Source organism: Phalacrocorax aristotelis, chromosome 7, assembly GCF_949628215.1.
Source record: "Phalacrocorax aristotelis chromosome 7, bGulAri2.1, whole genome shotgun sequence".
Lineage (NCBI taxonomy): Eukaryota > Metazoa > Chordata > Aves > Suliformes > Phalacrocoracidae > Phalacrocorax > Phalacrocorax aristotelis.
In genome coordinates, this window is record NC_134282.1 from 44,440,082 (window position 1) to 44,459,435 (window position 19,354).

The following is a 19,354-nucleotide window of genomic DNA, read 5'->3' on the forward strand; positions in this document are numbered from 1 at the left end:
GAGCAATTTAATGAAACTGCACCTCCATTGCCTTTCATTTGCCAATCAGGAAAAATTACTGTAATCTGTCCCCTTGTCTCTGCATGTTAGAAGAGAGCTATATAACCCTGTTTAAATTATGCACAGTGCTGATATTCTAATGCCCAGAAGCTAAGCAAGATTATAGGACAGATCAGGTTTCCCTGAAAGTACTTAGGAAATATGTAGCTTGACTTGAGACACACGGAGGTAATCCTGGAGATCAAAACAGAATCCAGCAGCTCCAGCACTGCCAGAAGAGTAGATGACAACCGTACCATGGTGGTGCACAATGATCTTGCCTCTCAAGAGGATTATTTTTTCACTAGGCCCCGCAGGCTGGAATTTATTTTTGTGTTTACCATGGCCTATGTTTTTCTGCAGTAAAGTGCAGACTCCACTTAGTGCTTGTCAGTCCTCATTTGCTTACATGAAACAGTGAAACAGCCAAAGTGTTATTTCTATACAGCTCAGCCCCTGACTTTCTAAGCACTCTTTCCTGTTGAAATACAAATTTACTGCAAGAGATGGTAAAAGTTGGTGATAACTATGTTTTCCTCTAAGTCTAATAAACACACAACAGGATAAATTGTATCATCATCTCCCATGGTTACTTTTTTGTTATTTGTGACCAACAGGAATACAAATGAACATTGCCTTTTTCCAAACACAGAGATGCTTCTTTTTCAAATAATACTTCAGCAGCTGGATGACTTTTTTCCACAAGTATGGGTTGCCTTTTCTTTTTTTGCATGTTGTGTAATTCAAACCTTGCTTCACTAACGAAAGGTGTATCAATAACAAGTGTCAAAGCTGCTCCTCCTCACTGTTTGAAGAAAAAACCTCATCTATTCAAAAGATAAGTTAAAGGTAAGAAAACAACTTAGTTATTTTTTATAGAACTACAAAAATAACCAAGGCCCAACCTTACCCATGAAAAAAAATATCTTCAAGGATTCAAGCAGCATCTTCAAACTGAAACATGTTACATGTTAAAAGAATGACTAAGACACTAAGCTTTTTCACAGCTCTTGCACAGTGTGAGGAAAGACAATTTATATGTATTTATATATCCACATTAATTAAATACTTAAGCTTATAATTAGTACTGTTGAGATAAAGATTGAAAAACCAAGCATATCATGTTTCACATAGCTTTTGGCCACCCTGTTCCAAGTTTAGCATGATTCGTGCTGGTCAGAAAGCAGATGCTCTTTGTCCAAAGCTGCGTCTGAAGTTTATTTCTGAAGAAATGCTTGAAACAATACATTTTTGATGGAAAATGTGCTCAAGAAAAATAAGTAACAGTAATCACTGCCAAGTGCAACCAGCTCCAAATGATTATATATTCTTTTTACAAAATAAAATTATTTTTTCCACAGCAAAGGCCTGTTTTTTATGTTTTACCCTTCTGTAGTCATCAAGTCATCTTGATTTATAAATGCCACAGAGACCTGAAACAAAGCACATTTAAGAATACTGCTTCAGTGGTTTTAATGGTATGAGCATTTAAATGCAGCATACAAAACCTCTGGAATTTAGATCGGTTTAGTGCAAGAGCTCTGCGTGGACACACATTCTCCTCAGATCAACCTCACGTTACTCGTTTATAATCCGCGCACTCGAAACACCTGCTCTCAAGTGAACTGCTGGAGCATCAAGCCTGGGGTACACACACCCTCCTCTAAACCCTAGCTACAGCTAAACTGCTATAAGAACATAAAGGAGCTTTACCTTAAATTGCCAACATGGGCAAATCCTATTTCTCCAACCCTGCAGCTCAGAGGATACTTCCATCAGCAGAATTACATTTTTTTTGTTGTTAAGGTAAGATGCGACTAGGAGGGTACGTTGTACAGCCCAGGCAGTGATGGGAAGGAGCACGGCTGAGCTGAAGGAACAATTGTTTCATGGCCATTTCCTCATGTATCCTGAACCCTGTAGGGGAAAATAAGTTTTGAGATTTGATTTTTGGTTATCAAGTGGCTTTACTGCCATGCCACGGCCTGGGCGGGGGGGCATGGGGGAGAGAAATTCCTTCCTCCTCCACAAGCTCCGGGGACCTCCCCAGCATAAAACAAGCTGGCAGAATATGGACGTAAGAATCTGGAAACAGCGAAGCAGCTAGACTCATTAGACTGGCAGAGTTTAAGTCCTTACACAAGGTGGAGAGATCCAGGGAATGATAAACAAATAGCTATTGATCACATATCCTGCAGTCTGGGTAAATGCAATTGAAAAAACTCTTTCGACCTCACCAGCAGGATTTTAGGTTTTAGAGACAAAACAGATTTATTGCTAGGTAATAAAAGATCAGCCTAATTTTACTTCCCTCCATACCTGCATTACACATATTCTTATTACTGGCCTAAAAATGTTTTTTAAATCCACTACTGTTTTTATTCTCTCCTTCCTGTCACTATGCAGAGACCAGGCTATTTATTTCAGATACATCTGTTTTACTAGTTCCTCATATTCTTGAACACTGCTGAAGACAAGACCTTTTAAAACTACTTTAAAATTCTAAAAAGACAACTTTGCCCCAGTGCCCGCCATTCTACCTGAACTAATAAGAAAGTTAAGAGGAAGGATGTTTTCAAATATAGAACCAGACATGCATGTTAATTCCCAGCTCAGCTACAAACCACTTTTAATACTTTTGTGTCTCAGCTTCCACCCTTAAAACAGTGGTTAAGTCTGCCCTGTTTCCCTCTTCTGTGCTCTGTATTTTGGCTACAAATCCTCCCAGGAGGAGCTACTCCATTTAAAGCACAGGTATGGTGTATAACAATCCCAGCTGGGGTCTGTATGTCCCAGCACAATACATTAGAAACATTCTGGTGAGCAAATTGATTTGTTTGCTGATTTTTAAGTATTTTTTAGCTAAAATCAAACACATTATAAATACTGTGAAGGCAGTGACTTGATTTAAACACTGCCTTTATGTCACTCCATAGTTATATAGCATAGTATTTAGAGGCCTATAGCTGGGATTCTGTGGCCTAGCAAGCTCTCAAAGCTAGACCTGCACTGAACAATAAGTGATTCTAATCCTATGGGTGTAGTAGAAAAGCCTTCAAAAATATAAGTAGCACAAAGACAGCCTCATCATAGCTAAGACGCATGGGTAGTCCAATTTGATAGTTAACACTGAATTAAAAAGAGGTAAATTAAAAATGACAGGGCAATCTATGCAAACTAGATTCCACATCAATAAAACTTGTGATGGTTACTATATTGAATGTACTATTCATTTACATTTAATTGATTTTTAAAACATTCATGTACACACCATACAATCACGGCAAGAGTGAGTAAAATTCCAACCTTACGTATTAGGGTACCTGCCTTTTTTTAAATCAAGTAGGTGCAAAAATTTTAATGCAAACTACTAGAATTACATAGTTAATCATCTGTGTCTCAAAAACATTAAAGGTAAAGTTGTTCTCTGCACTTACAGCAAAAGAGAAAGAAAGAAAATAAGGTGGTAAGGGGAGGAATGGACGAGGCAGCTATGATGAAAGAGGGAAAGTACTGGTGCAGGAAAAGGAAAGAGATGAGCGACAGAGCAGCCATTGCAACAAATGTGTCTTATCAGAAATACAAAGTGTTCTAGAAGAGGCTATTGAAAGGTCAGAGTGTCCTTAGTAGCTGAGAAGACAAAATCATCTGGCTGAAGGTAAAATACAAATCTATTTAAAAGCCATTTGTGATTGATGATAACTAGAAGACAAAGATGGCGTCGCAGTCCCTTGGCAAGCAAATTCCTCCAGATGGCATGTATTTCTCATTAATGCTCTGGGGGAGGATCCTAGACATCCCAGCAGGTCCTGTCGTAACTTTGGATTCAAAGCTGTCCACAAACTCAGCTGCTCCTTGGCTCAACTCCACTTTTGCTGCACACGCATATGGCATGCAGCAGTGCTACAGGACATCGGCTCATGAATGACTTTTAACTGTTAATTTCTGTCTCCTTAGATCACACCTCCTATACTACGTTTTAAAAGGCAGAAACCTGTCTGTAACCATGCCATCCAAGACATCACTCAGAAAAGCTTCTCAGGCTCTTCACGTTTTCTGCTACTAATATAGAAACTTCAAGGATTGCTAGAAAACACTCAGAACTGTAATGCAAAAAAAGAAAGGAAATCTTAACAGGTGAATTTCAGCTCCCAAAGATGACCAAAATATCATCCCTGAGTTAAAACCACATCAAATATCTGCATCTTCGTTTCATTTGGCAAAATCAGAGCAGGGCTTTAAAATAGTCTGTAAATGGAATAAACTTTATTCCCTGTCTATCACCAGCCCCTCTCACTCTGCCTGTTGTGATGCCACCATACCATCATCCCACCCTTCGATACACAGAACACTTGTAGTTGGGTTTAGAGTTTTTTTTTGTCCAGTCTAACTTTAGATGAATCGACAGACAGATTTGCCACACTTCCCTCTGGAAGCTATTCTCTGAACCTCCTGGAGCTCATTGTGATTCCTTCTTTCTTAACAATGGCTTAAGTATGGGACCTCCTCTTCTACACTGTTTATCATCAGCTATCGATTTGTTACTTTGGGGCAGCTTCATTGTGGAATAGTGTGTGGCAGTGACCTTTAGTATTTTTGTCTGCACCATTTGGGATAAAAGCAGCCTATTCAGAGACGCTAGCTGAGTCCAGGAGAGCCCAGGATCCTTACAGTGCTAAGCACCTACAAAAATCTCTACCGAGTTCACCTACTACTGCTTGCAAGACAGACAAATAGAGTTTAGTAGGGCAAGCTTGTAGTTAACTGCACAAGAGTGACTCAGTTTCAACAGTTGAGAGGAGGTTACTTAACAAGAGAAAATGACTGTAGGTAATAAAGTCACTGACTAGGATTTGTCTGGGTTAACACAGGCAGTGGTGGAGAACACTACGGACCTAAAAACAAGCAAAGGGTCTAAAGAGTAGAATTTATTTGAATTCCTATGGATTAAGCTGCTAAATAAACCACATTCTTTTCTGTGAGCATAACAGATACAAATATATAGAAGCAGTCAGTCCACTGCAGCATGCTGAGAACCTAAACAAATGTTATAACGCATGAAGGATCCTGTGCATATAACCTGCATTGCAACTGCGGCGGGCAAGTGCCACGCTGGGTCTGCAACGTTTCCGAGGCTGCCGGCACCCTGCTTGTCCCCATGACATTGCCAGCCTGCGGGCAAAACTGGAGAGGCCACAATTTGGTAACAGGGCTGATTATCTGACAGCAGATGATAAACTGCAGACTCCCATGCACTAATGGCAACGCTTTCTATTTTAACCAACCAAACACTATAGCAGAATCACTGATCTGTAGTTATGATTTTATTTAATCCAATAAATTGTTTGTGTCCACATCTTACTCCATCTCCAAGTCAAATTAACACATCACTTCAGGTTAGGAGAAGCAATACCTCCTGAATACTGATACAGGCCAGAATGTGATTATACTAAAATCAGTTTATAAATCCTCTTCATTGGCCCTTTGTCAGTAAATTTCACTATACATAAGAGGAAGTAAAGGAACAATTAAAATTGTTTTTTAAATTCACCTTTGTAACCTTCTAAGAGCTTTCAAATATATATGGCATTAAATTATTATGATTTTGACAAAAATCTTTTTTTTTCCTCTGTGAAAGGCAACAGCAAGAAATTGAAAAGCTGAAGGAAAATGAAATTGCATTTTTCACATTTGTTATAAGCTGACTCTAACTGTGCAGCGGGGGAGGTATTTATCATACATAGCCTGTCGTCCTCTTTGGATGCTGTCTTCCAATTTGAACTGGAAGCACCGTGTGTTAAGGGATCATTAACCAAAGTCACATACATCATCTCTCCCTCACAAATGAACACTGTAAACACCGCAACAGCCACAGAGACACTATAATCAGGGGCCAATGTAGACCTTGTGGCTCACACGACAAAGTAGACAGACTAAAGTATCCAAAAGAAATCCTTTTTCCCCTAAAACATACCCATTCTAAAGAAAGGACAAGGCAATGGCCTTGCAGCTGCTAAAAGACTCCTTGGAGCTGGTCTGTCTCACATGCAAAGTACAGAAGAACCTACACGCACACCTCTGGCCCCACGGCACCCTGCCACTTTAAGTCTTAGCACAACCGATTTTATTATTTGGCTTCTAGATGGACAGTGTTCTTATCCCTTGTATTTACAGAGTTTCAAGCATGTAACAGGAGATTTACACTGTGAACACATTATGAAAGAAGACAGGAGGCAAAACCAGCTTACACCGGCTTATACAAATCATGATGTTGGGACTGAGTATTGTTTCATGAAACAAAGGACTGGGTCATAGAGCCATATCATATAATGTTTTCATATAAGCACAGTCAAAAAAAAAAAATAGAGTCATAACACTGGTTGCATAGATTTATAAAGCAATCAGATCCCATGGTGAGAGGTATATGGAAGAATTGCTTTCTTCATAGTTATATTCTGCTCTCTGGGCACCAAATGCACTGTCTCTGACTACTAAATGCAGTCAGACACAATACACTTCCAAAATCACAGAAAACTGATTTTTGAAGCTGAATTCATTCCCATTTAGTTTCTCCCACATAAACCTGTATTTTACATGGCACTCTTGGCTCCTAGCACAGAGGGGCTGGTCTACACCCCAGCATTTTGGAAGTCATTTTAGGTTGCTCTTTTTGCCGTGAGAGGAATGCAATGCCTGGGGTAGTGAAGAAAACTGAGCAAGATTTACATCTCCTTCCAGGAGCCTCATGATCTACTTTTAAATCCTTTTCCATTACTATTTAATGGTATTATAATTACTGTAAGTCTCTAGCGTTCAGAGTAACCACAAAACAAATACAACCTTGATTATGCTCTTATTATTATTTGTATTACAGCAGCAACAAGAGACTCTGAGGTTTACCAAAGGAACAGAGGTGTGTGCATCCCCAAGAACCCAAATCTAATCTAGAACAAGAATTTGTAGGACATTACATACAGAAAAGACTAGGGAGAAGGAACAAACCATGGAGGTTGCTATACCTAGTTTATATGTTCTTATTTTCTTATTTTAGACATCCGATGTTCTTCTTTGGAAAAGATTTGGTCCTTCATGAAACTGGACACAAAGATTATCAGCAGTCTTAGTCTCTAGAACTGGCTTAGACCTTATTGTTTAGGACAAGTTCTTCTCTAAAATCCTTAAATACAGCTATCTCCCCTGCTGCCAATCAAACATTCACAACAGTCTTGATAGCTTTTTCTCTGCTGCCAAACCTGCCTCGAGTCAAACTTTTTCATTGCAATTAAGAAGTCACAGATTTATTTATCCTCTAAAACTCAGGGCTGAATTTATCCTCTAAAACTGAACAGGCATGTGGCAGTAGACCAAAGGCTCCTCTGTGGAGAAAGCACATAATTTTGGAGGATGTAGAAATGGGTGTCTCTTCTACTCAATGTTCTTCACAGACAGTAAAGCAAAAGAAAACAAGTGTTTGATTTACTCTCTCACATATTACACTAATGAATGAGTCAGTTAATCAGAAGGCCTGATTTTACCATTCCCAAGTGATTTCACTCAAACCTTGAAGTGCCCTCCTTTTTAGTATTTGTACTTTTTCAACAGTGGAAATTAATACAGCAGAGGGGCTAGGTCTAAAATTCAGAGATGAAAGGTGGCAATGACTGATACAAATTTCTCAGAGTTAAAATTTCTCTTCTAATTAGACTCTTAATGCTTTTCTTCTGACAGAAATAGAAGAGAGTGTCTCATATTTTGAAACATTTTTATACAGTCCACAGTTATCTTCCCCTGTAGAGCAAACTCTCACTGTACCCACTAACCTGAATGAGCATTTCTGGCAGGAGCTCCTTCCACTGCAAAGGGCTGGGGGCTGGGCTCCCAGAGCTGCCTGCTTAGCGTAATGGAAACCTGTGGGAGGCTTCACAATACTTTGGATGAAGCTCTGCAGCTAAGACAAGGCCCTGTGAGTTGCAGTTGGCTGATTCTGGTGGCAAGGGGATGTGCCAGCCTCTCACAGCAATTACAAAGTGTTAGTCCTGATGAGCTGTGAAGGATAATAGTTCAGTCACCAAAATGAAAAAATGCTGGCAAAGTGTAGCTGCCTTTGTAGAATCAATTTACTTAAATGAGATAGGAAGGCAGAATGGATGAACTAGTTATGAGCAGCTCACAAACTTTTCCATCTGAATTTGTATTTTAACCCACACAACTCTAAATAAGAACTGTATCAGTAGATGCTCTTTCTATATTACACATAAACAGCCCTTACACAAATCTATCATTTCAGAAGATGAATCTTTCCTTCCTGAAAAATTTCAGATTGGCATTTAAGGGCCCAGGATTCACACGCAAAGGGCCATAGGTAATATCCTTTTCCTACCTAGATTCACAGATTGCAAGTAAAAAAAATACTGTGAAAGTTATATTGCAAATTATTAGATTTACAGTCTTGGAAAACATGACAGATTTTTCCCCATTCCGACTTGAGTGCTAAACAGCAGAGCAGGTGCTATAAAATATCTAGAGTCTATCACAGCCTCTATTCTGTGCATGTTCCTCCCCAGCAGACCTTAGGGACATGCAGCAAGTACTTCCAACAAGCCAAGTAAAATTGCTCCTAACTCAATGTATGTCCTTTGATTAATGTAAATTAATCCCCCACCACCCGCCCCCCGCTTTATTTTCTCTATTTTTGGATTGGAGAACTTCACCTAGTATGCAAACCCAGGAATCAATCAAACAAGGTTTCTTCAGAGAGTCTAATCTCTCTTTGGATAACTGCAGGACAAAGCCTAAAACCCAGCCTGAAAATAGCTAAGATCTAAAATGAACTAACATAAATTGCTTATTTAATTTTATAAGCCCAGGTATATAAAATTGGAGCACTTCACCAAATTCTTCTCCAGGTAAAAAGACCAAGTAGGTACACTGAAGTCATCAGGAATCACGTGCAGCTGAGAAACCAAAGGTTTTCTACAAAAAGGTTGTTAAGCACCATTTTCCATAAAACATGCTTAAGTGGAACTTTTCTTCACAGCCTTGTGACATGAACAGTGGTGCAGAAAATTTTCTGTTTCTTGTAGAGGTCTATCTTACAGCAAGATTAGAGGAAAAAATAATTTCAAATTCAGATTTGCAATGGCAGAAAGGCTTATGGCAAGCTCTGGTATTACCTGTTCTTTTTGTCTTTGTTTCTTTAAGTACGTAACACATGTATACCAACACTTCAGTTGACAGGGTCACTTTGCTTATTTTTGCAGATTTAGGAGTTATATACTTTTCAGACTACTGAAAGGTAGTGTTTAATTAGATCTTACACCTTCTCTACTTTTATGCACACAGGCATTTGATTACTGGAAGACTGGCCTTGCCACACATTCACCTTTTAATGACAGCTATTGTCAAATCAGTGTTTTCAGATGCTCTAATTTCACATTTATCTTCTGCCAGAAATATTGCCTGGCACTGTATTAAATAAATAAAAAAATTTATTCTAGCTGATCTATGACAGCAATCACAGCAAACAGAACTCATACAGTTTGAGAACATCATTATAAGCTTATTACCTTTTGAAAATATTTAACAAAAATCTCCTGGGTCTGCTTTGGTAGCTGAACCCGAACTCAGCAAGGAAGTGACTGAGCAGAATCAGATATTCTCATTAAGTAAAATTAGCCAAGTGCAATTTGTCTGGCTGGTCCCTTCTCTGTATTAGCATTTATATTCAGTCAGTGATAAGCTTAATCAGGTTTTTAAAACAAAAATAAAAAATGCCCCCCAAACCATAAACCTATCAAGGGCTATTAGTAACAGATTGCACTTCCATTGTAAAAAGGCAGCTATGAAACTGAAGAAAATTGCTTGTTCAGAAGTGCACCTAATAGCTAATAGCAATCTTTCCTCGTAGCAGGAACATGACCTCACATACATGCCAGCTGATTGCTGTCAGATTTACTGAAGACGAAAGGAGACATTTTATTAAAGGACAAATGCCAGGAGGCTATACAGAGCTGCTACAGGGCCTCACTGGAGGGGACATGTTTGCACTTGGATTGCAAAGATTATATCACAAGGTTTTTCTCCCTCCCCCCCACCCCCCTTCCACAATGAATCTCAAAGAGCTGTCAAGCCCAAGAAATACAGTAGCATCTAAGGAGATATGCATCAGCAACAACCCTGATGTGACAAATAAAGAGCAGAAACAACCTCAGAGAGCCTGGCCCTGCTGGAGGGCACTTACCTGAAACAGCAGCTGCAAAACTGAAGGTGAGAGGCAGCAAGAGGCCATATGAACCCAGCGCCCAGAGATGTCAGGAAGGTGGCTGCTTGAGCTGAGCATATGTGGTGATACCGCTATCAAATGTAACCCCATAGACCTTCTGAACACCAGAAAAGAAGCAGAAAACTTTGTAGATTTTAAGACAAGCTATCAAAAGTAGCACCAGTAAAAGAAGGTTCCATAGAAATAGCTTGTTTTATAAAATTCAACTTGCTGATGTCCCTTTCAGGCAGATGGGCACCAACTATGTCATAATACGTATTGAGAGCTTTGAATTTTTTAATAAATTATGCCTCAATGCATCCTGGTTTGCAAAACACTACAGCAATGAAAGCTGGCCAAAGGAACAACATGCTGCAGCCATGCGTAGTACACATGTACTAGGTAATAGAAAAAAGTCAACTTAATGACAATCACCACAGAATTATACTTTGTAACCCCAGTTATTCTCTTAAGGCAGATGACTGCTTTGTCTGAGCAGCACAAAATGAGGTTTTGACCCTCTGTTGGTCATTCCAACATTCTTTTCTCCTTAAGTCCATGGTTAACAGTTCTCTTTACAGTATATTGCTATAGTGACCAACCTGCCTTACTTCAGACTTGGAAACTCAAAATGTTATTTAAACAACATTCCAGAAACTGAGCCTTGAGCTGTAGTAAGACAGTACGGTACACTACTTCATCACTAACTTCCCCAGCTCTTGAAACAATGCAAAAACAAATAAATGCAGTATTTATAGATTAACACAAAATTCTTCATGGCTCACTAACAATTACTTGAAAAGCTATTATATAAAGGACCAGGAAGAAATGAATTCCCAGTACCTTGGAGAAGTATTACACTCCTTTAAGGCAACTATTTAATTTCTTCAGCAGCTTTTTGACTGTTTATTGTGCCTTGGTTACATTGACAGCACTTTGCCCCAAGTGCAGCAGCCTTCCTAGAGAATAATAACCAAGATATACTTTACATGCGGGTAAAACACTCTGTTCCCAGAAGGAGACGGGGAGCACATTTTTATAATAGCTAATATGGCAATGAATCATCCTCCTGAGATAAAGACTAAAAACATTAAGAGGGGAATACAGTAGATTGAAATAAAAAAAATTTTAAAAAGGAATTAATCTGTTTCAAGTTTTACATATGCAAATAAACAGTATGAGAGGGAAAACACAGAGACAGACATGTGAAGTAATGAGCAGAAAGATCAGGTGTATTTATCTTCCCAGAGGCTGAACGAAGGCAGATATTAAATTGTGCTTTCTGGTAAATTGCCACTGCCAGTTATTGACAAAGTTGTCAATTATACAGGATTATTTAGACTGATGACACCTGAAGAAGTGGGGATTTAGAAACACTTGGGACTAAAAGGAGAGATAGAAATGTACTGCAGATGATAAATGCAGTGCGTTGAAAGTAAAATAGCAAAGTGGCCAGCTTCAGAGGGTATAATGAAATATCCTTAATTAGCATATTAGAGTACTGCAATGAAGGCATATACCTACTTTCAAAGTTGGATTATAGAAAACAAATGTAACCAAGTGGATGAAAGACCAAGGATGTGCTATGCCATTAAGACTGCTTGGCACAGAATTTATTCAGATAACTTCTATTTTGCTGATGTTTAAATAACTTAATTATATTAAAAAAATGCACTGACTGCCCAGGTATGTAAGCAGTAAGATATTAAATCACCATTAGACAGATTTTACTGAAATTGGTCAGACAACGTATTAGGAAAAGAGGACAGTGCTTGAGTCAATAGCAGGATTTCAAACAGCTGAGTAATCATGTAGCTTAATGCACATGGATAAAATAGGGACCAACAAGTAAAAGGAGGGTAGCAACTGGCACCACAGTGTTTTTAAACTGGTCTAGGAGTAAGAGTTAAGTTTTATTGAGACAGGGGATGTGAAAAGTTTTGAAATTCTTGGAAGAAGCTTCCCACGATATCACAAACCTCTGTTCTATTAAAAACATACTCTGCTGAAGAGTTAGGGATATTTGCTACCACAATTTTCTCAGTGGACTGAAAGATATTTCATTCGCTGTGTTCATGAAGAGATAGCTGACAGGTTATAATTTCAATACAAGATTTGAAAGTGCTAGGATCACAGTTTTGCCATTGACTTGCTTGGTCACACAAGCTGCTAAACTCTTCTGTACCTCACTGTTGATACACAATGGACCAGCAATTCCTGCCTCCCAGGAATTTCACTGGGATACATGTATCCACAACCAAGATATCAAGGATAGAATTAGATGACTGCGTAAAAACCATTGATATAAGAGGCTCTCAGATATTAGGTATGGCAACACCCCAGTGTTATTTATACTACCCTTCTAAAACAATTTTGGTTACTTCTATTAAATAAATTCTCTGTTCCCAAAACATAAAGACTTTATTTGCCACTCTGCTAGCTAGTCCACTGTTTCCGTCGTGAGACAGGGCACTACTACCAAGAGAACTTAATTTCTATCCCTCTGCTTTGATTGCTGCTGTGGCTTCCATCTGCCATGGCTTTTTTACACAATCACTGAGGCCTCAGTTACATTATGCTTTGAGCAACAGAAGCTATGGCTTCAATACATGCCACCAATAATATTTCTGCTTCCTAGGAAGCAATGCTAAAAACAGCCAACTATAAGTTTTGAAAAAGTACTGTATGATGACTAAACCAGACAGATTAAATTGAGTCTTAAATGCCATATTACATTCCAGATGAAAGGAAAAGTACTTGGCTTGGCCAAGCACAAAATCAATACTATATAAATGACTCCCCCCTCCCCATGCACACACTTGTAAATGCAATAGAAAACAGAAATGCAATAGGGAGGAGGGCCCAGTGGCTGTTTTCCCAAGGTCTAATAAACTTCCTAGATGAACAGTACTTGTCTCCTGAGTGACAAGTGATGAATCTGACAATATTCACATTACATAATAATGACAGCATAATACACTGAAGACACCCTATTAGTCTTTGAGTTACTTTCACTGGTTAGGAAGAAAAGATGCAGAATGCCAGTTAAAGGTGTTTAGGAAAGGTGAAACCCCTGAAGCAGAAACTAGCAAAGACACCAGGCAGAACATGCTGACAAGACAGAGAGGGAACTGAAAGATTAAATTGGCTATTGTTATAGATAATAATCACTGAAGATCAATGTACTTCAGAGACTATATCTGCCTACCCAGCTCCTCCCTCCACCTGGGTCTGAAGTCATGTGAAAGTGGAATACATTATTTCAATATAGTATATAATACATATCATGTAACACATGGTATTAGCTTCCAAAGAAATCTTTATAATGGCTGTTGCAGCATCCAACTCAGAATATAACTTATAAATGCAGGATTCCTTTGTCTTTGGATTGCTCTTTTCCACTCAGAATAAAAAGTAGTCTAGGAAATACAGAAAAAAAACCACCAACCAACCATGAACGCTTAGTTTTGGCTTGCTTTGCCTTAATTTTTCTGCAGGACATGGTACATGGTACCCCTCTGCTGGGCAAGAACAGATGAAACAGCAAGCAGCCGTGAACCAAAACTGACTGAACAGTAAAACACAGCCAACCAGTACAGACTAGGAAGGCTCAGTAAGGAAAGGCAACTGAGGCAATGTACAGCTGACCAAAAGCCTGAGAAAACAAAGAGCCCAGATGCAAACCATTAAGCAAGCAGCATTCACAGTTTAGACTTACTTCTCCAAACACTTTCCAAACAAGAAAGTAACACTTTTCATAACATATTTAAAACAAGCCACCTTAAAGGAGCTGTCATTTTGACAAGCACCAGCTCTCTAACTCTAAAAACAATTGTTGCAATATTTAGGATAACAGGAAGCAGAAAGAATTTCCTAAAGGAAAATATTTTTGTCCATGAAAAACTAAACTATGAGCTATGAAGTCTGCACTGCATGAAGCTGGTAAAGAAATTTAGCTGTAACTTTTGCATTCCTTACATTGTTTTCCAGGAAAAGGTATGACAAACCTTAAGCAAACCTTCAGAACACTTTTTCTTTTTTATTTTAGGCATTACATCTTTTAATATATATATTTAAAAAAAAAAAAAAGAGACAACCATAGTAAAGATAGGACAATTTCAGACATCAGCAGTGATGCAGATAAAAAAGCAAACTCCCACCAGAGACATGTGCGATATCACAAACATTTTGGAGAAACACTAGTTAAATCTCACTCTGGCCTCTGAAACATGATAAAGAGAGAAGTTAAGCCTTCTTATTAGCCCCGAGGCTGGAGTATAGCTGCCCATTTAGTTACAGACCTCTAGCTCTGTTCTCCAAATGACTCTGAATGGTTCTCTATGGGTTAGAAACTACTAATTTTTAAACCAAAGAAAGATTGCAAAAAAGCTCTGTTTAAAAATAACATTCTAGGAACCATTTTTTCCCCTTAAAAATACAAACACAAAACAAAGTTTGATAACACTTTTTGCCCCTTTTATTAAAAAACGGCCATTACACTTGACATACTTTTGGCAAGGATACAGGATTGTACCTCTACTTTTCAGGAACCTAATTAAACTATTACAAAGTGACACTGTGTACGCAATTACTAGGCTATTGGTCAGGTTTTCATAGTGCAAACTTCTGGTTTTGTTTCAGTTATGGAGGTGATTCTGCTTTTAGCTTGCCTGTGTGATCAACAACAGTATATTGGCTCCAATACATTTATTTTAGATGCACATATGTGCACATAGTGCAAAACTGCACCCAGTACCTGCCGCTAGATGTTGAAAAGAACATTATTCTAGGGTCTTTACCATCCAGACAGACTCATCTTTTTGTACCACTTTTCACATTGAAGCCTGCCACTCCAAGTTTTTCACTTTGTTAACGAAAGTTTGTTTCACTAAGAAACAAGTTTTCTAAACCATTTGTTTAGGGACCAGGAAAGAGGACAAATCTTACCAACAGAAAACTGTCCAGAGCGGAAAAATCTCTGTAGTGACAGAGGCAGATTACAGAGCCTCAGTAAAGACAAGTTTTTCTAAGCAAACCTACAGAAAAACTTCAACTGTACAGCAGCTGTGTTAACAAGGGTGGGGCGAGGGGGAGAAGTATCTTTCCCTAGTCATTATCCACATTCTCAACAGGACTAGATTTACATAAGAAAAAATATCAGTCCATTTACCAAGATGCATTGTCCCATTTCCTGCTTTTGTTTTAGGTCAGCTGGAAGCTTCTTTTTTCAGTTTTTCTAAAACGTCATCTGGTGTCATTGATACCAAAATCTTCACCACTTTTTCACGTGATTTACCGCCCTGGTTTAGACACACAAAAAATTGTATCTTTGAGAGAATCACCATCAAATACACATTCCATAAAAATCTCACTGCAGCCAACAAACAAGGTACTTCAAAAATAATTATTGAAGTATGGGTAAGCAGAATTAACAGCAGTAAAAGGTAGTTCATCAATGTCCTTTTCTAGTTATCTGAAAGGTGGAAAACAATGTCTTACCTACTCTCCTTTTAAAATTGGATACTGCTTCTAGAGTATGCCCTGAATTGATGCTCTTTTTATAGGCTAGAATGGAAAGCAAGGAGTGATAAGTTTCCATAATTTATTTGTATCATCTAGAAGCAAGACTCCAACTAATTTGCCTTTTTGTTTTTAAAAAGTGTGTGTGTATAAACACATATATTTGATAACTGTGTACTTTCAGATCTTTCTTCAGAGTTTTCTCCCACAGACTATTAGTCACTCTTAAGCTGAGTTCTCAGGTTGATAGTATCAACTAAATGAAAAGAAATCACATTGTAGATAACCTGTAAGACACTCCGATTCATAGAGCAGTTATATGAAATATTATTGACCTGTTTTTGTATTACTGAAAAAAAGGCTGTTTTACATAGCAACTGGCAAACCTGCCACCTCATGTCATATCCCCTGAAGACAGAACTTTGCTAGTACTCAGTAAACCATGAGAAACAAGTTGCTTGTTAATCTGCAGCCTGGCAGAAAGTTTGCAAAGCCCAAAAGGGACATCCTGAGGGAGGAAAGAGTCCATAACTCTACCATACAGAAATATAGCATGGAATTTAAAATTAGAAACAGATTTTTTAAGCAGTCTACACAGCTGATGATGAAAATCAAGGCCCTTGCATAGATATCTGGTAGTGCCCACTTTATATTTCCCTGATATAGATTGATTTTGTTAATGTTATTGCTCATCATAAAGCAAGTATCACATAAGAGAGCAACCAGTACCAAAAATCAGTTGTTGTTTGCACCTAGCAGATCAGGATGGAAAAATCTAAGCCACAGGTGAAAGAGAGATTCTACCACAATGCTTCACTGAGAACAGTGGCTTATGAAAAGTAACACTAGCATGTAATTATTCTGACATAGGTCAGAAAAAACAAATCAAGAAGGTCAGACGACACTGGCCCCTTCTATGTTCAACTCTGCTTAGCGCTTATGAGAATAATATAGTTAAACCTGAACATCCCTTTAAGGCAGGAAACAGTGCTATTTGTAAAATGTTGACAAACAAATTAAGCAGAACGCCCATGCCTCAGGAAAAACAGGATTCAAATCTTTGCATATCTACCTTTTGGCAACACAGTGCTCAGTCCATTAATCATGTTGCAATTTACCGCTATCTTTTAACAGACTTTTACAACTACTACATTAAAGTAACAGACAAAAATAAAAAGCACAATTTTTCATTGTGCTCTCATGCTCATAAACTATAAATGAACATGACTGGGAAGACTGACTTCAAGTACAATGAATTAATAAAACAAATTATTTATTCAGTGCAATGAATAAAACAGAGTTTGTGCTCACCAAAGTCAAGACATGTAAATTCTAACACACACAAAATCTTGAGGCCCAGCTATAATATAACTATAATATAGTGATCTATAATAATATATAATCCAAGTGCTTCTATATGCCTTTGCTCATGTGTGCACTTAATTGTCAGAAAATGTTCACTTTTGATGTTACTTCAAAAAATGAATGCAAAGTTATTAATAAAATGCACATTCTCTGCAAAGCACAAATTTTGTGAACTGCATGTGACATGAAAATGAGAATCTTTAAAGAATACAGAAAACATGAACCACACATTTTTGGAAAATATATCATGATGAGAACTATTCTGATTAAAGATCTCAAGATCAGCTGTGGTTCTTCTTACACTAGGTTTGTTCTCAATGAATCATTCCATTAATTCAACTAAACACCTTTAAAACATCTTTTGGACTGATCTTGGAGAGCAGCTCCCCATTCTCAGTGAATAAGTTTCAAAATCTTGAATTTAAATTGCAGTAGTGCAAGACTTAAAAGAAGAAAAAAAAAAGGAAGTACCTTCTCTAAAATAACTTCACTCTTCTTCACTTCTAGCACCTTAGAGAGGTAGCGACACAGCTCTGCATTTGCCTCCCCTTCTGATGGAGGTGCAGCAATTGCTACACCTACTGCCTCAGCTGTCACATCTATAACAAATATTTTAAGGAATTTATGCTCAAAATATACAAAACAGCTAGTATGAATGTTTATGCTTTCAAAAGCATTTTCATTTAAAAAACAAATAAACTTGTAGATTAGCAGTTAACAACATTTTTACACTTCACAAATTCCTTCACGGTAAAACTGTTGGCCAGTACAAAAATAACCTTCCAATACGAAGAACAGCGAAGCCTTCAGACCTGCATCAGAGTGCAGCCACGTATTACCAGTCTTCACACAACTGGGGCACTAATCTAAGCCCCTTGCTACGTTGCCCATTCTCCTGCAGGTGCAGCCCAGCCTGGTGTCATACAGCAGAATACAAATCACAAAAAAAGACACGATAAATAAGCCTGCCCAGAGAGCTATGTTATCATAAACAATTTCCTTGTGCTGCCCATTCAGCCTGCATACTCTACAGTCCACCACAGTAGTGTCTCATACGCTTATCTGTATAAAAAAGCAGTACCGATTCGTACACGAGCAAGTCCAGATTTCTAGAGGGAGAACACATTTTATTAGATCAAACTTTTACGGTTCAAATAAGACCGCACAACCTTTTGGGGTACAAACAGCACGCACAAAGCGACCCACGTCGAGCCGAAGCGCCCATCCAGTGTGCTTGCTGTTTCAAAAGGAAGTTTGCTCACAAGAATTTACACCACTCTCGCTGCACCACCTAGCGTCACCTGTAGGGGTGGGGGGAAAGCGCTACTCCTGTCTTCTTTCGAGCACAGTGTGAAATTGCTTTCTTTAGTTTCTGATGTGGGGGTTTTTTTGTTTTGTTGTTTTGGTTTTTGGGTTTGTTTTTGTTTTCGGGTTTTTTTTTCCAGTTTAGGGGATGGAGATAAGCCGAAGAACTCGTTAGACAAAGCCGTTTTCCCGCTCCGTTCCCCGTTTCTGAGGGCTAGTCCTCGGGCGGGAGAGGCCACCCGCGCCGTCCCTCAGGAGGGGCGACCGGAGCTCCCCGACCCCCGCTGTCAGCGCGCGCCACTGGCCGCCCGGGAGTGCGGAGGCTGTCCCCACCCGACAGCGGGCCGTCCCGCCACATCCCCGCCTCAGGCCCGGCCCCCTCCGCCCGGCACGGCGGCGGGCCAGGACTCCCAGCATCCCCCCTCCCGGGCCGGGCAGACCCACCTGTGACGGCGCTGCACCGGGAGCCGGGTTTGGCGCGAACCGCCACCCTCACGCAGCCGTCGCCCGCCGCCACCACCGGTCCCGCGGCGGCGGCCGGTTCCGTGGACCCCTTCCCGGCTCCTTTTCCCTGAAACAGAGGAACAGGCGCGGTCACCGCGGGCGCCGCCCGCCCACCGGTCCCTCGGGGCCTCCCCACCCGCACCTTCCGGGGCATGGCCCAGCCGCCGCTCCGCACCGGTGCCGCCAGCAGCCAACGGAAGCCGGCGAGGGCCAGCATGGCGCGGCGCGGCCCTTCCGCCGACACCGGCCAGCCCCGCCCCGAGGCGCGGGGGCCGTGGGCGATCGGCAGAGCCGGCGGTCGGACGGGGTTTGAGCGCTCAGCCCCGCACGCCCCTCACGGGAGCAGGCCAGTGAAGGGAA

The 19,354-nt window shown here is 39.8% G+C and overlaps 1 protein-coding gene across 7 annotated transcripts; it reads right to left on the minus strand.

Moving 5' to 3' along the window:
• Positions 1–555: 555 nt before the first annotated feature.
• C7H15orf40 (chromosome 7 C15orf40 homolog) lies at positions 556–19,266 on the minus strand. 7 transcript variants are annotated; one of them, XR_012661716.1, is made up of 7 exons: positions 19,137–19,266; positions 18,935–19,061; positions 17,657–17,784; positions 15,800–15,865; positions 15,471–15,600; positions 1,753–1,956; positions 556–1,472 (listed from the first exon to the last, which is right to left on the minus strand). XR_012661716.1 is itself a non-coding variant. In XM_075100493.1 (5 exons), the coding sequence occupies exons 1-4, from the start codon at positions 19,209–19,211 to the stop codon at positions 15,508–15,510; spliced, it is 423 nt and encodes a 140-aa protein (XP_074956594.1). In that variant the 5' UTR covers positions 19,212–19,263; the 3' UTR covers positions 1,400–1,472; positions 15,471–15,507. The 7 variants fall into 7 exon arrangements, 4 of the variants coding, with proteins under 4 accessions (XP_074956594.1, XP_074956596.1, XP_074956593.1 ...); XR_012661714.1 differs by lacking the exon at positions 15,800–15,865 and having other exon boundaries at positions 19,137–19,263; XR_012661715.1 differs by lacking the exon at positions 15,800–15,865 and having other exon boundaries at positions 19,170–19,253.
• Positions 19,267–19,354: the final 88 nt, after the last annotated feature.

Excerpts from the sequence above, each read along its gene's own strand:
- C7H15orf40 (XM_075100493.1), bottom strand. The coding sequence starts at position 19,211 with ATGCTGGCCCTCGCCGGCTTCCGTTGGCTGCTGGCGGCACCGGTGCGG. Across the intron at positions 19,062-19,136 it reads GCTGGGCCATGCCCCGGAAG|GGAAAAGGAGCCGGGAAGGG; the intron begins GTGCGGGTGGGG and ends CCTCTGTTTCAG. Across the intron at positions 15,601-17,656 it reads GTGAAGTTATTTTAGAGAAG|GGCGGTAAATCACGTGAAAA; the intron begins GTACTTCCTTTT and ends TGTCTAAACCAG.